Source organism: Antechinus flavipes, chromosome 3 (genome assembly GCF_016432865.1).
Source record: "Antechinus flavipes isolate AdamAnt ecotype Samford, QLD, Australia chromosome 3, AdamAnt_v2, whole genome shotgun sequence".
Lineage (NCBI taxonomy): Eukaryota > Metazoa > Chordata > Mammalia > Dasyuromorphia > Dasyuridae > Antechinus > Antechinus flavipes.
In genome coordinates this window covers 633504209-633518331 of record NC_067400.1, presented here as the reverse complement: position 1 = coordinate 633518331, position 14123 = coordinate 633504209, and the positions used below count along the sequence as shown (strand labels likewise).

General features: G+C 46.3%; 1 protein-coding gene across 2 annotated transcripts in view; it reads left to right on the top strand.

Moving 5' to 3' along the window:
- Nucleotides 1-3402: 3402 nt before the first annotated feature.
- LOC127556868 (zinc finger protein 383-like) overlaps nucleotides 3403-14123 on the top strand; it is a 28409-nt gene continuing 17688 nt past the window's right edge. The window contains exons 1-5 of one of the 2 annotated variants that reach the window (XM_051990351.1): nucleotides 3403-4138; nucleotides 7687-7769; nucleotides 8160-8286; nucleotides 9064-9264; nucleotides 10041-11750. In XM_051990351.1, coding sequence (XP_051846311.1) covers nucleotides 4114-4138; nucleotides 7687-7769; nucleotides 8160-8286; nucleotides 9064-9264; nucleotides 10041-11515 — 1911 coding nt within the window. In that variant the 5' untranslated portion in view covers nucleotides 3403-4113 and the 3' untranslated portion in view covers nucleotides 11516-11750. Of the gene's footprint in view, nucleotides 4139-7686; nucleotides 7770-8159; nucleotides 8287-9063; nucleotides 9265-10040; nucleotides 11751-14123 lie in introns of those variants that run through there. The other variant, XM_051990352.1, reaches the window with a different exon arrangement.

Below are 14123 nucleotides of genomic sequence, written 5' to 3'. Positions count from 1 at the left end.
GGGTATCAAATTATTGATGGCAACTAGGTGATACAGTGGACAGAGCACTGAGCTTGAAATCAGGAAAACTCATCTTCATTAAGTCAAATCTGGCCTGACACTTACTAGCTGTGTGACCCCAGGCAAGTCATTTAACTGTTTGCCTCAGTTCCTCATCTGTAAAATGAACTAGAGAAGGAAATGGCCAGTCTCTCTCGTATTCTTGCTAAGAAAACCCCAAATGGGGTCACGAAGAGACAGACATGACTGAAAAAATTGAACATCACTTCTGTTAACAATAATTATATTTTAAAAGTGAAAAATGACATTTCTAACTTGTTAAAATTAACATGATAAACTGCTTTGCACAGGATATATTTTGTGTGTTTGGGAGAAAGTGAGAAGTAAAATTTCTGGGAAGGATCCATTTTATTTTTTAAAAAATGAGTTAACTAATATGGTAAAGATTTGACCCTCTATGAGCTGCAGCATCTCTTTTTGGAATTTAGTTCAAACATAAGAAATTGAAGTCCTATGAATGCATTGAATTGGGGAAATCTTGTGGAAAGATGGGGAAAAAACCCCAGTAAGGAATTCATATTGGAAATGAGACCTTAGGAATATATAATGTGTGGGAAACCATCGTCTGTGTCTCATTGACTTTCAAAAGTCAGTTCTGAAGAGAATGAGAATGTAGATGGGCAAGCCATTCATTAAGATAGCATGGAGTGAAAAGACTTGAGATTGTACATGGGCTCTGCAAGTCATTTCATTATAAGTTTCTTTTGTCATCTGACAACTGGGATTAATAATACTTAACTCTAACTCAGAATTGTGAAAATCATGTGAGAGAATATTTCTAGTCATGAAACATAAGCATAAAATCTTAATCATAAGATGTATGTTCTTTCATTGAGTGTTTTGAGACTATATAAGAGAAAGACCACGACATGGCACAAATTTCCACCAAGATTTTTTACTCTAGGAGTTGCTAAAAATAGGGGATGGCCTTTGGGCCAGTCCAGCTTGGGTATGGATTTCCTGACCTGGGCTATATGTGGAGATTCATTAATTAAAAGCTACAATTATAAGTTATTTCCCCCCATTCCCCGACTTCCATTTTGGGACCACTAACAATATCCACACTCTCTGAGAAGAACTATTTAAACTTGGGTTATACCTACATATTTTCTTCCCAATAATATAATCCTCTGGAGAGCAAATACTTTTTTTTTTAATCTTTGTGCCCCACAATACAGCACAATGCTTGTCAAGTTTTAGGTGCTTAATAGATCAATTTTATTAATTTAATTTTTGGTGGGGGAGAAAGCTAGATGATGCGGTAGATGGTATTCTTTAAAATGTTAAGAATGAATTCAAATCAAGCCTTAGACATTCACTAGCTATAAAATGCTGGGCAAATCAGTTAACCTCTGCTCACTTTCCTCATCTATAAAATGGGGATAATAATAGTATGTATTTCTCAGAATTGTTTTGAGACTAAAATGATTTTTTTTTTTTTTTGGCTACGGCAATTGGGGTTAAGTGACTTGCCCAGGGTCACACAGCTAAGAGGTGTTAAGTATCTGAGAACACATTTGAACTCAGGTCCTCCTGACTTCAGGGCTGGTGCTCTGTCCACTGTGCCACCTCGCTGCCCCTAAAATGCCATATTTTTGTAAAGACATTTTAAACCTTAGCTGCTAGTATTAAGAATCAAGAGGAATGAGAAGACAGTGGTACCCTCAAAAACATGGAAGCCAATCCACCCATTTCCAAATAATAATCACCATCTATACTCTGACAAGTGATTGTCCACATTTTGCTTGGAAACTAAGTGAAATTGTTTGTTCATCTCATTTGTCTCTGATTCTTTGTGATTTGGGTTTTAGCAAAAATACCAGAGTGATTTGCCATTTCCTTCTCTAGCTCATTTTTTAACAGCTAGAGGACTATTTTAATAGATATTTAATAGATGATTATTATAGATGAGGACCTCAGGCAGTGTTAAGTGATTTCCCCAGGATCATATAGTTAGTAAGCGTCATGATTTGAACTCATGGAGATGAGTGTTCTTGATTGCAAGCCCAGTGTTCGATCCAATGTACCACCTAGCTGTGTCCCAGTGAAATAGAAGACTTCTAAGGGCATGGGGAGGAGGTGGGCACTTCAGGACTGGAGGATCAGCCAATGTAAAAGCATGGAACTGGGAAATGCAATGTTTTGCAAATGGAGAAAACAGGTAGACTCATCTGATTAGCTGGTAGAGTGTCAGGAATCTTATGAAATCTGACTGAAAGGTAGATTAGAGACGGATTGTGAAGGGTTTGGAATGCTCCACCAAGGCTTCAGGACCTTCTCACGTTAGCAAACTCCTCCTGTCCCCTCAAAATTTGCATATCTTCTGACGCAATCAGATTCCCCAAATCTCTCTGTCTTGTTTTGCCGGCCTGATGACTCTGCTCAATGTGCAAAAGGGGCAGAGCCTTGATGGACTGTACATGTGGTTACCCAGGATGGATACAGAACAGCTCGCTGGGGTATGTCAGTGTATGGTGATGATATTATAAGTAGCCCGACTTTGTCGTAACTTCACCCAAAGGACATCGAAGAAGGGTAGTGCGCAGGTGCCGTGTCAGGGGACAGAAGTTTGCGCTCATTGTTCGATCTACATCCTGTTGATGCTATTTTCTTCCTGGTCTAGGCTGTTTATACTTGATGGATGATGGGGTTACAGGTCGTGTAGACCTGTACCTGTAAGCGAGTGATGAAGGATTTCTGTGGGATTTGGGCTGGGGTGGGGCTCAAAGACGTCCTTAATAGCTGATAAGCATTTGGCAAGAACTTAAGTCCTGTTAAGGACTTATGGGGGTCACTACTTAGGCTCCTCCAAGGCGCTGCCATTTGACTTCTGGTGGCTCTTCTCAGCTTCTGAAGCCTCAAACGACCCTCTGTGTCAAAGACAGAAAGGCAGTTCCCACCCAGAGATTACTCCGTCCCAGACAAGGCTCGGAGGAAGCCGTGTACTCATGAACCAGCCTAATGGAAGGGAGGAGGAGGAGAAGTGGTCCTCACTCAGCGTCATCCTTACTCCTGATGGATAACGGGAAGGAAGAAAGACCCTCCATTTACACTGTCCTGACTCAGCAACCAACTGAAAGGTTTTTCGGCACCAGGGAACAATCGTAGAACGACTGGACATGCGTGGATCGTGGACGGAGACCCTCCATGTTTCCAGAAGCACTCTCCGCCTGACTGCGTGGGGTCGGGCAGCTGGGGGAAGCAGCCAGTTTTGAGGGCACGTTTAGAGCCCCTTCCTCGGGAGGGAGCCGCGCGGTCCTTCGGAGAGGCTGCTGAGGCCGCAGGGGCTGAGAATCCCACGGCTTCTTCAGTCCCGAGAGAAGCTGACCTGCGCGTGGGCGGGGGGGGGGGGGGGGAAGGCGCGCTCCCCTCCCCAAACTTGTCTTTTATTTTATTGTTTTCTCTGCAGGACGGATGTTCTGTGAGGGCACAGAAGGGTTCGCTTTAGTGTCGGGACTAGGACGGTGATTGGCACCCAGTAGGAGCTTAAGGAATACTCTGGAGCACTGACTGGATGATGACGTCCTCACCTGAAACAGGGGGGTGGGGAGGGGAGAAGCGACCTGGGGAAACGCTCCTTCAGGCGCCATTTTCTCAAGGAGGAAAGACCTGGCGGCTGGGGTGGGAATTTCGGGGATCCGGGGGGAGGGGGACGTGCACGGCCGCACCAATCGCAGCGTGGAGCCAAAAAGGAGCCCACTTTGCAAGTTCGTGGCCGGCTAAGCCGCTGGGAAAGAACAGCGCATGCGCAGCGAGACACGCTTTTAGTTTTGGGGGGGCGGGGAGGAACCACCGGTCCTTTCTCAGGGGGACCGGGGTCCCGCTCCGCAAAGTTGGCTTTCAAAACGCGCAGGCCCGTAAGCATCATCCCCGCCCCTTCCATCCCCTCCCCCGCAATCCACATCCGGTTCCACAATCGGAAGTGTCCTTTGGCCTCACCCCAGGTGACCCCCGAGTACAGTGGGAGCGCTTGCGCGTAGGAAAGGCGGCTCAGCCTACAAGCGGGCCACTTCCGCTTCCCAGAGGTCTCCGCGCGGGGAGCCTCACTCCTAGATGGCCCAGCCGCGGGCCGGCGCAGGTGAGTCTTTCTGCGGCCCCGTGTTCCTGCGTGCGCGGGGGCGCGTCTCGGCTCGGGGGCGTGCGTGGGCGGCTCCGGCTGTGCTACTTCCCGCGTGGGTGCGTCAGCGCCTGGGGGAGGGGCGGGGCAGGGGAGCCGGTCGGGAGGTGCGCTTCCCCGAGTGCCGGGAGCTCGTCATTGTGAGCCTGGAAGGGAGGGAGGAGGGAGGGCGCTCGCAGCGGGGGCGCAGCCTGGGGCATCCCCAGGCTCTTCCTTCTGGGAAGGGGATTGTGATCTCGCTTGGAGTCCAAGCCATGTGCGCCTGGGAGACCAAGGGACAGAGTTGGGGTCAGAATTCAGCGGCTCCTGGATCCTGGATGTGCTTCGGGCCTCCTTCCGGTCCGACCCCGTCACCGCTTCAGGCTAGTCTGTCCTCTCCTTTCCTGGGGCCCCTGGACCAGCTCGTCTCCTCCTCCCTCAGAGTAAGGGTGGGCGCCTGCCCGGATGTCGCCTCGCTCTCGGCGGCACTTCTGTCTCTTGCTGCACTGACTTCCTGGCCGTGCCCTCTCTCTGCCGGATGAAGCTGCTTCTCACCTGAAGAAAGCTTCTTGATTCACTTGTAAGGTCTGTGCAAAAGCCCTCCCCTTGGCCCTTGGCAGGTCAGACCTTGGGCTCAGCAAGGATCTAGTGGAAGAAGTCTGTTTAAGATGTTTATTGGCCATTTGGGGAGGGGCCCAGAGGGCCAAGAAGGTGGAGAGCCCAGGAAGAGTACTTTCTGGGCAGTGCTTCAGCACCACGGACAGGGCTGGCGCAGCCGCTTAGGTAAGGTTGGCTGTGCTCAGTTGAATAAAGAGATCATTGGCGAGCTCCAACAGGGTTGGCCCAGCTGCTTGGACAAGGATGAGTGTTCTCAGTTGAATGGAAAAATCATTGAGCCACGGAGATGGAAAACTCAGGAGCACTTCTCCCCCGCCTCCCCCCCAGCCCCTCGGGCAGAGCTTCAGCACCTTGGACAGGACCTGGCCCAGCTGCTTAGGCAAGGGTGGCTGTGCTCAATTGAATGGAGAGATCCTTGAGGCTGCAGGTGGAGGGCTCTAGAAAAAGGGCTTCAGCACCTTGGACAGGACCTGGCCCAGCTGTTTTGTAAAGTTGGTTATGCTCTATTGAATGGGGAGATCATTGAGGTTGGAGAATATCCTTGTGCACTAGTGATTGCTGTGCCCATGAAGATGGATAGAATCTGTTAAGTGTTGAGAGAGAAGACATCCAAGGCAATTCCAATAGGCTTCGGATAGAAAATGCCATCTGCATCCAGAAAAAGAACTATGGGGATTGAACATAAATCAACACGTTAGGTTCACTTCTTTTTTCTGTTTTTCTTTTCCTCTCCATTGGTTTTCCTTTTTGTTCTGATTTTTCTCTCCCAGTATGATTCATAAAGCAATGTGACACAAAAACAAATAAATTTGAAAAAACTAAAATTAAAAGAAGAAGACACAGAAGATGGTCCAGCCAGGGCCTTGAGGAGACTCATCTCTGCTTCCTTTGGTGACTTCCTTAGCTCACCTGGACTCTACTATGCAGATGTCTGCCAAATCTTTATAGTCTTCCTCTCTCTCCTCAGCTCTAATCGGGCACCTCGTACCCACGGTGACACCTCTGCTCAGTTCCTCGAGACATGCAGGAGAAATGCAAAGAAAGCCTTCTGCTTAGCATTTCTTTGGCAGGCACTAGACTGTCTTACCACCCATCTTCCGTCTTACTGGACATTTCCTTTGTGTCCTGTGTGTTTGTGTCTCTCCACTGGGTAAGTGGAGATCCTGTTTGCCTCAATGGAATATAATGTTCTCTAGGAGAGGGATTTATCTTTTTGCCTTTGTGGCCCTGTGCTTGTGAATTGGTTTATCCATTAGGAGCAGTCTTACTGATACCCGAAAAGCCAGAGTATGATCCCTGGACTCAAAAGATGACACAGTATCTAGAAGTAGGGATGGTTTGTCATTGCTAGAATGTGTGGAAAAGCAGCAGGATAGTGTAGTGGATAGAACTTTGGAGTCGGAGTCTAGGAAGATCTGAGTTCAGATCTGAACTTGGAGACTTACTAGTTGTATGACTGAGAAAGTAAATTCACCTGAATTTGCTTCAATTTCCTCAACTGTAATATGGGGATGGTAATAGCACCTTGCTCCCAGAGTTGCTGTGAGGAGTAAATGAGACATTTTTAAAGCACCCAGTACAATCCGTGGCACATAAGAAGAGTATAGCAAATGCTTATTCTCTTATCCTTCTCCACAAGAAAAGTGAGAAGAGGTCACTGAATTTTGTAGTTTGACAGAGCTTGAGTTAAAATAAAGCTGAGTGTTGTAGTTAGAAACCAGGTTCACCAAGTATCTTGAAGAGAGTGGGAGGAGATGTGGGCAAATGCAGATTGCCCCTTATAAAAATTTGACTGCCAAAAGAGAGAGAGATACAGGGCATTCTAATGAGGGGGTATAGGAACAATTAATAGTTGTCTAACAATGAAGGAGATAAAATCATGTTTGTAGCAGCAGGAAAGGAGCCAGTGTTGATAAAGCAAGATTGAAAATCTTCTGAATCTATTTGGGGGATGGTAGAGGAGTTTTGAAAAATCATAATGTTTGCTAGTTATCCCGGCCAGATTTCCCCCAGGGAATTTCAGAATTTCTCTCATTTCACTTCTGGAAGTAACAAAATGTCACTAACATTTAGGTATTCCCTTTTGTGAAAGGCCCTTATCTCTCCACCAGCACTCTCAATGTAGAGCAGCTAGGAGACAACTCTTAACTTACTCTTCTTTTGAAAAAATGAAATAAATCAAAGAAAATTCACAAGAATCTCTAATGTCCAGAATCTCTAACCTTCTCCGTGAGTCCATGGGACATACCCTGATTTTCAAGATTCTGTTCCTCCCATCACCTGCTTCTCCCTCCTTTCCCCTCTTTATTGCCTCCTCTGTCCCCCATCCCTCAGAGAAGGCCTCTGAGATTCAGGCTGGCACTTTCCATATCAGCAGCTCTGCTCCTGGAGTCCCAATATTTTAAAGATGATGCGTGACAACTGTCATTAAGGACAATTGGTGTGCATTGTGATTCTGTGTGTTTTCTTCCATACCTTTAAAGTTGCTGAGCAGGTGTTCCTGGGCTTCATTAGGGGACCCAAGACATAAAGTATGGAAAGAATTCCAGCTTTCCTTTATTCTGGGGGAAATCTCTTTCCCTTCCAAGTCTGAGTTATCCCTTCTCTGAAGATGATTCCCTACTTTGTAACTTCACCCCAACCTCTTTGTAGAGCTCTCTCACCTTAGGAGATTTCAGGGCTCTCTTCTGAGTGTATATGTGTGTGTGTGTGTGTGTGTGTGTGTGTGTGTGTGTGTGTGTGTATCTATGTATCTATGTATGTAGTTATATAAATGTCCCCATGAAACATGCACCTGCTCCCTGGGTAATGGGATGCTTCTTGCTGCTATCAGGAGATGTCTTGTCTAATTGGTTCAGAGACTGAAAAGCCAGCCCCCGATTTCCTTCAGCAATTATAATCTCTTCCCACAGGCCTGATGTCTCTTGATTGTATCCAAGCAGGGAGCCTGGAGGAGGATGGAACATCCATCCGGGTCCTGTTGGGCCTAGGAGAGGTGAGTTGGGGTCTCTTCTTGTTCCCAAAACCAGGCTGCCTTCCTCCACGTACTTGCACATGGCAGTCAGTGAGGAGAACTAGCTGCTGACTTGATCCCTGGCTGTGAGTGTATCTCTGAGGTTCCCTCCTGGCTTTGGTAGTGTCCCAGGATATCATCAGGTTCAGCTTTCCTGGTATAGTCTGGAAAGTGAAGGCAGACGGGGGAGTCACTTACTTAATCCATCAGCAGGTCAGCAGCGGGGCTGTCGGGGGCTGAATTTGGACACCGGAACACTCACATCTACTTTCTGTCCTTTCTGGCCCTTCTGCAAGAGCCAGCATTTCCCTCTCATCTTTGGGCTCTGTAAGCTTGTGGCCTCTGGGCCAGCACGGCTGTTTGGTGTTGCAGGAGGCGGTGACCTTCAGGGATGTGGCCTTGGACTTCACCTGGGACGAGTGGGAACGCCTGAGCGATGCTCAGAGGGAGCTCTACAGGGAAGTGATGCTGGAGAACTACAGGAACCTGGTCTCCCTGGGTAAGGCCGGCTTCCCCTGGGAATTGGGTCTGCCCTGGGAGAATCAGGGTTCTGGCTGTAGGGCACAGCCCTGCAGGACCTCTTTATTGGCTCAGTCGAGGAATCTCTGAAAGCAGAGGCTGCTGTTGTCATTTAGGGACACTCCCATAAGCTGGAGTTATTCTCCTTGTAGCAGGGAAAGGGACACAAGATATTTCTCTACGTACTGCGATATTGTAGAATATCAGTCTTTGCAGAACCATTCGAGGGCATTTACTGTAATCCCTCATTTTAAGTAGAAGAAACTGCTCCCAAAGCGAGGAAATCATTGACCTAAGGTTACCCTGCAAGAGAATAACAAAGATGGGGGCTTGAACTGGAAGCTTCTGAAGTCCTTAAATAAGGGAAGCTTTGTTGGGAAGCATACTGTCTCTCTTCCTGCCCCCTTAGAAACACACTCTAGCCTTCTTGGTCCCCGGGATGTTGGCCCAAGGTTCCTTAGGATCAGCCGAGGTCATTTTGTTTTTGTGCAGACTGAGACCAGGGGAAGTGATGGTCTCCCTGATCCCGGGCTTTTGGAGCAGGGCTGGGAGGCTCACTGGGAAGACTGTTCCAGAGCAAATCTGGGCTTCCCCAGAAGCTGGGAAGGGCCCGGGTTTGGTAACCCCCCTCAGGATCACAGAATCAGAGCCTCTTGTCCCACCTTGGTCACTCCTCCCCCCATACTTTGCCTCTCTCCTCCCTGACCTTCTACCTTCAGCATGTGCAAAGCTGTCTCATTTTCTCCCCCGTGAGCAGGGCTTCCTGGTCCCAAGCCAGACCTCATCTCCTGGTTGGAGGGAGAGCAAGAGTCACATACATGGGATTCGTTGGGATATGCTGCTGGGAGCCCCTCCTTGTCTGAAGGTGAACATCCCAGGGGTCAGTTAGGAGCCAGTGAATGGAGCAGCCCGGCTGGTCTCTTCTGTGTGGCCATATTGGAAGCCCTGGAGGGTGCAGGTGGGTGTGTGGAGGGCAGGGGGATTAAAGAGGTCAGTGGTCAGAATCCAAAGTGCCTGGGAGACTGAAGCTTCCTGCTTTCAGTGTTCACCTGGCCATACAGAGGAGGCTCACTGCCACAGACTGGACGAGGGTCTGGAAAGTGGGGGTCTCTCTCCCCATGATTTTTCAAAGCAGACCTTCCTCCCCAGACTTGGGGATCAGAATTAAGGGATAGAAAGGGCAGGGCCCAACTCTGGAGGACAGAGCCCAGACTAATGGGCCTCTAGATTCAGGAAAGGGAAGTCTGCAAGGTCCAGTGGGCCCGGCCTCATGGGGATTTTTCCAGCTCCCTGTCCTGGACTCTGAAGTTGAGAGCTCTTAAGCGTTCTTTCTTCATATGGGATGGCAGAGGCCCCTGGAGAAGGTCTGTCTGAATACACACACACAGGCACTCGATGGACATGTCAGCAAGTTCCCTCACTTCCTGAACCTCACTTTCTCAGTTTGTCAGATGAAAAGGGGGACTTTCCAGCTCTGGCACTGGGCGGTTGCTGTCCCTGCAATGGGGCAGGCTTTGAAATTGGATGATGTCCTTCCTCCTCTGGGATTATGTTGTGTAAAGTGAATGTTCTGGGGCTGACGAGGTTGAAGTCCCCGCAGGGAAGGAGGTGGGAGGGTTCTGGATTCCAGTATGGGTTGGGCTGAGAATAAGCTTTGCCTGGGATTTCATATGTACTCCCTGGGACTAGCCGTCCAGTCCTGTGGGCTCAACATCTGTTTCCCTTTTCTTTCAGCTTGGGATACTAACCTCAAGGACCCGGAGTCACCTGAAAGGCAAGGTGTGGGACCAGAAGAGATGTCAGTGGAAGGAGTCCCTGGCCACGTTCTCAGGAACAAAGCCTTTGTGGGAGGTCCCATCCAAGAGATTAGGGTATGGCAACAATTGCAAAATCTGGCAGGAGAGATCCCGAAGAAGCTCATTTCCCAGCAAAGCGATCTCAGGCAATTGATTCTGGACCCAAAAACTCTTCTTGAGCAAAGAGACCATGACCATGGTGACATGGGCCAAGAAATCCACAGGAGCCTGTGCAGGCCCAAGGTGTCAAGCAGTGAGAATGACGTTGAGGATCTTCCAGGCCTGATTCAACCCCCAAGTCTGTGTAAGATTGAGAAATCCTGGAATTGTGAGGAGTTTGAAAAGACTTCCAACCAGAATGCAGGGATGATCCCCCGGCAGAGAATTCGCATGAGAGGGAAAACTGAGAAATCGAAGCAGTGTGGGAAAAACTTCCAGGAAATCTCTCACCTTAAAGAAGGCCAGAGAATTCAGACTAGAGAGAAACCTTACATATGTAAGTACTGTGGCAAGTCTTTTGCCCAGTATTCTTACTTTATTAATCATGAAAGGACGCATAATCGAGACCGACCATATGAATGTAAGGAATGTGGGAAGACCTTCAACTGGAACTCATACCTCATTGGCCACCAGAGAATTCACACTGGAGAGAAGCCTTATGAATGTAAGGGCTGTGGAAAAGCCTTCAGCCATAGCTCAGCCCTTATTGCCCACCAGAGAGTTCACACTGAGGAGAAACCCTATCAGTGTAAAGATTGTGGGAAAGCCTTCAAATGGAAGTCAGGTCTCATACAGCATCAGAGAATTCACACTGGGGAGAAGCCATATCACTGTCAGGAATGTGGGAAGACCTTTGGTCAGAGTTCAGCCCTTATTGCTCATCAGAGCATTCACTCTGAAGAGAAATTTTATAAATGTAGGGAATGTGGGAAGGCCTTTAATTGGAAGTCACCTCTCGTTCAACATCAGAGAATTCATACTGGAGAAAAACCATATAAATGTGGTGAATGTGGCAAAGCCTTTAGTCAGAACTCAGCTCTTATTGTACACAAAAGTTCCCATACCGGAGAGAAGCCTTATGAGTGTATGGAATGTGGGAAAGCTTTCCATTGGAATTCATACCTCATTCAACACCAGAGAATTCACACGGGAGAGAAACCTTATGAATGTAAGGAATGTGGGAGAGCTTTTAGCCAAAGCTCGGCCCTTACTGTACATCAGAGAATTCACACTGGAGAGAGACCTTATCAATGTAAGGAATGTGGGAAGGCTTTCAGTCGGAGTTCAGCCCTTATTGAACATAGCAAAATTCATACCGGAGAGAAACCTTATAAATGTAAGGAGTGTGGAAAGTCCTTTAATAGAAAGTCACATCTCGTTCGACATCAGCGTTCTCATTGGAGAGAAGTATAAGGAAAGATGAGCAGAATTATATAGTTTGATGCAGAATGAAGATAGCACATCCAAAATTATATATTTGATTACAGTTTCATTTATAAATATAGAATTAAATGGTAGCAAAACAGATGAAGAACAACAAACTATAATGTTTCTGGGGTATTGAAGTTAAATGTATACCTTTCCTTTCTGCTAATCATTAACAGACTAAATAAAAAATGGAAAAATGACTATTCAAAAACAGTTAAAATTAGTCCATTATCTACTATCACTTCACTTTTTACAAAAAATACACTTTTACCCTTTGTGAGATAAAAGGAAAACTTCCTGAGAAAGAACTATCATATGAAAAGCAAATATCAGTTTATTAATTTTGGAAAGCTTTCAGATGCAATCCATCCCTTGTTGAAGTTAGTTAAATAAGAAGGATTGATTAGTATAGTAAATATGAATATTCTTCTAGAGTAAAAAACTAAAGCCTGGATAATCTCATGGGAAAACAGATCCTTGCCATATGATGTATTTGGGGGAAAAATCTTTACAACTTTACTGTCAGAAGAAAAGCTTTGTGGCTGGAATAGAGGTAGTGTAATTCATCAGGGCCGCATAAAATCTTTGCCTTGAATTTCGACTTGGGCTTACATTCTGACTTGCCTTCTGACAACTCAGAAAAGTAATTTCCTCTTGTGCCTTAGTTTCTTGTTCATGCATTTGTCCCCCAGTTATAAGAGGGACCCCCAGTCTCACAGTATTTCCCATTACCTCATTCACATTTGTATTTTCCCCAAATGAGAATTTTCTACTGGGCAATGCAGAAGAACTTTTAAATTTTACAGTCTAAGAAAAGAAAGCAAAATGGGAGGGAATTTGAAGTGTGTTGTCCTCATGCTATTACCAATGTAACATTTATTCAATCATCCCTTCACTCTTTCAACAAACATTGTTTAAGTTATTGCTGCTTGAAGGTAACCTATTAATTAAATTAAGCTTGGACCCTAAGTTCTGAACTTGTGACACATGGTAAAATAATTTTTAAAAAGATTGACAGAGCACTCTAAATGTCATGAAGTGGCTCTTATATAGCATCTATTTTGACCCTCTCAAGTGCCTCAGGTACTATGTTCTCCATTTCATAGAAGTCTCGATGAGTCCCAACCAATGGTTGTGTATCTCTACCTAAAGCTACCAAAGGTGAAGGGTGAGAGGTAGGGATTGAACTAAATTGTTTGAGAAACAATACTCTATCCAAGGCTCTGTTGGAGGTAGGAGCTGCCTTCCAGAGACTTCCATTTCACCAAGGAGGTGGAGAAGAAAGGCTGATAACATACACACAGATAATTGGGGTAACATTCTAGCGTAGCCTCTAGGAGGCCTCTGGAAAGTCACTGCACTGTGTGCCTTGATTCTCTCCAACTACCAGGATTAGTCATTCTTAGGTTCTCTATTGGGGAGTTATGAGGATCACCTGGGAGAATGTCTCCAATCAGAAATCACCATCATTTATGTGTAAACATGTGAAGTAGGGAGAGGTGTGAGTAAAGGAGAGTCCAGAGTCTGATTAGAAAATTTGGGGAGGTTTTGAGCACTTTGAACGTGGTGGTTGAGGGAAGGATTGTGGAGAAGGTTCATGTAAGCCGAACCTTGAAGGAAGAGAAAGGATTCTGAAAGGGAGAGGTGAGAATAAAGTACAGGAGATGGACTCTACAAATCCACAGAAGTCCAAGGAGAAGGCAAATTCAGGTAAACGATAACATCGGCAGTGTAGCAGGCAAAAAATGTTTAGAATAAAAATGTAACAGCCTGTCCGTTAACAGTTTCCTATCCATTCATATGGTGACTACAGAGAAGAGGGAGCCTCCCCCAAAACTCAGGAGATATAACTCAACTCTGGAGAGAAACTTACAATTATATCTTTGCTTCTGTTTGTTTTTTTAGAAAACAATCTTTCTCCCCCATTACCTTCTGGGTAAAGCCAGTATTCTGCTATCTGCTACCCTTCTGGCTCTCACTACCGGTCTGCCCAGCAAAGTAATTTATTCTAGATCTGGTGGAACGTGTTTGAGATCTTTTAGCACATAGCTACCTCAGGGTGCTGAAAAAGTGTTCTCAGTTTTTAGGAGAAAAAAACCATTGCTTGCAGTTATATAGTATGTTAAATTTTACAAACTTGATTCTCACAACAGCCCGAGGAAGTGTTAGCCCTCTTTTTTACATGTGAGGAAACCGAAGCCAAAAGTTAAATGGCCCAGGGTCACACAGGGAAACGCTGCTCAAAACAATGTGAAAACCTGTCTTTTACCGGTGCCTTAAGACAACACAGGCATTCGTAGATGGTTGTGGGTGGTTACAGAGGGAAGAAATCCAGTTGGCTGTACCAGCCGCTGCCACCTCTGCGGGATCTGTCCAGCTTTGGGAAACTCTTTCAGACGATTCGGGGTTTGTCCAGATCATCAGCTCTCAGCAAAGCAAAATCTTTCCATTTCAGTCATCACAGTTCCCAGAAAATCCGTGACAGAGCTTATCAGTTTGGATTCCATCAGCCTAGGTATTTTGTGCTTTCTGTTCCCAAATCCTTCTCAGTTCAGCTTTCTCTCCTACTTCTGTCTTTCTTAGGCCATCTAAG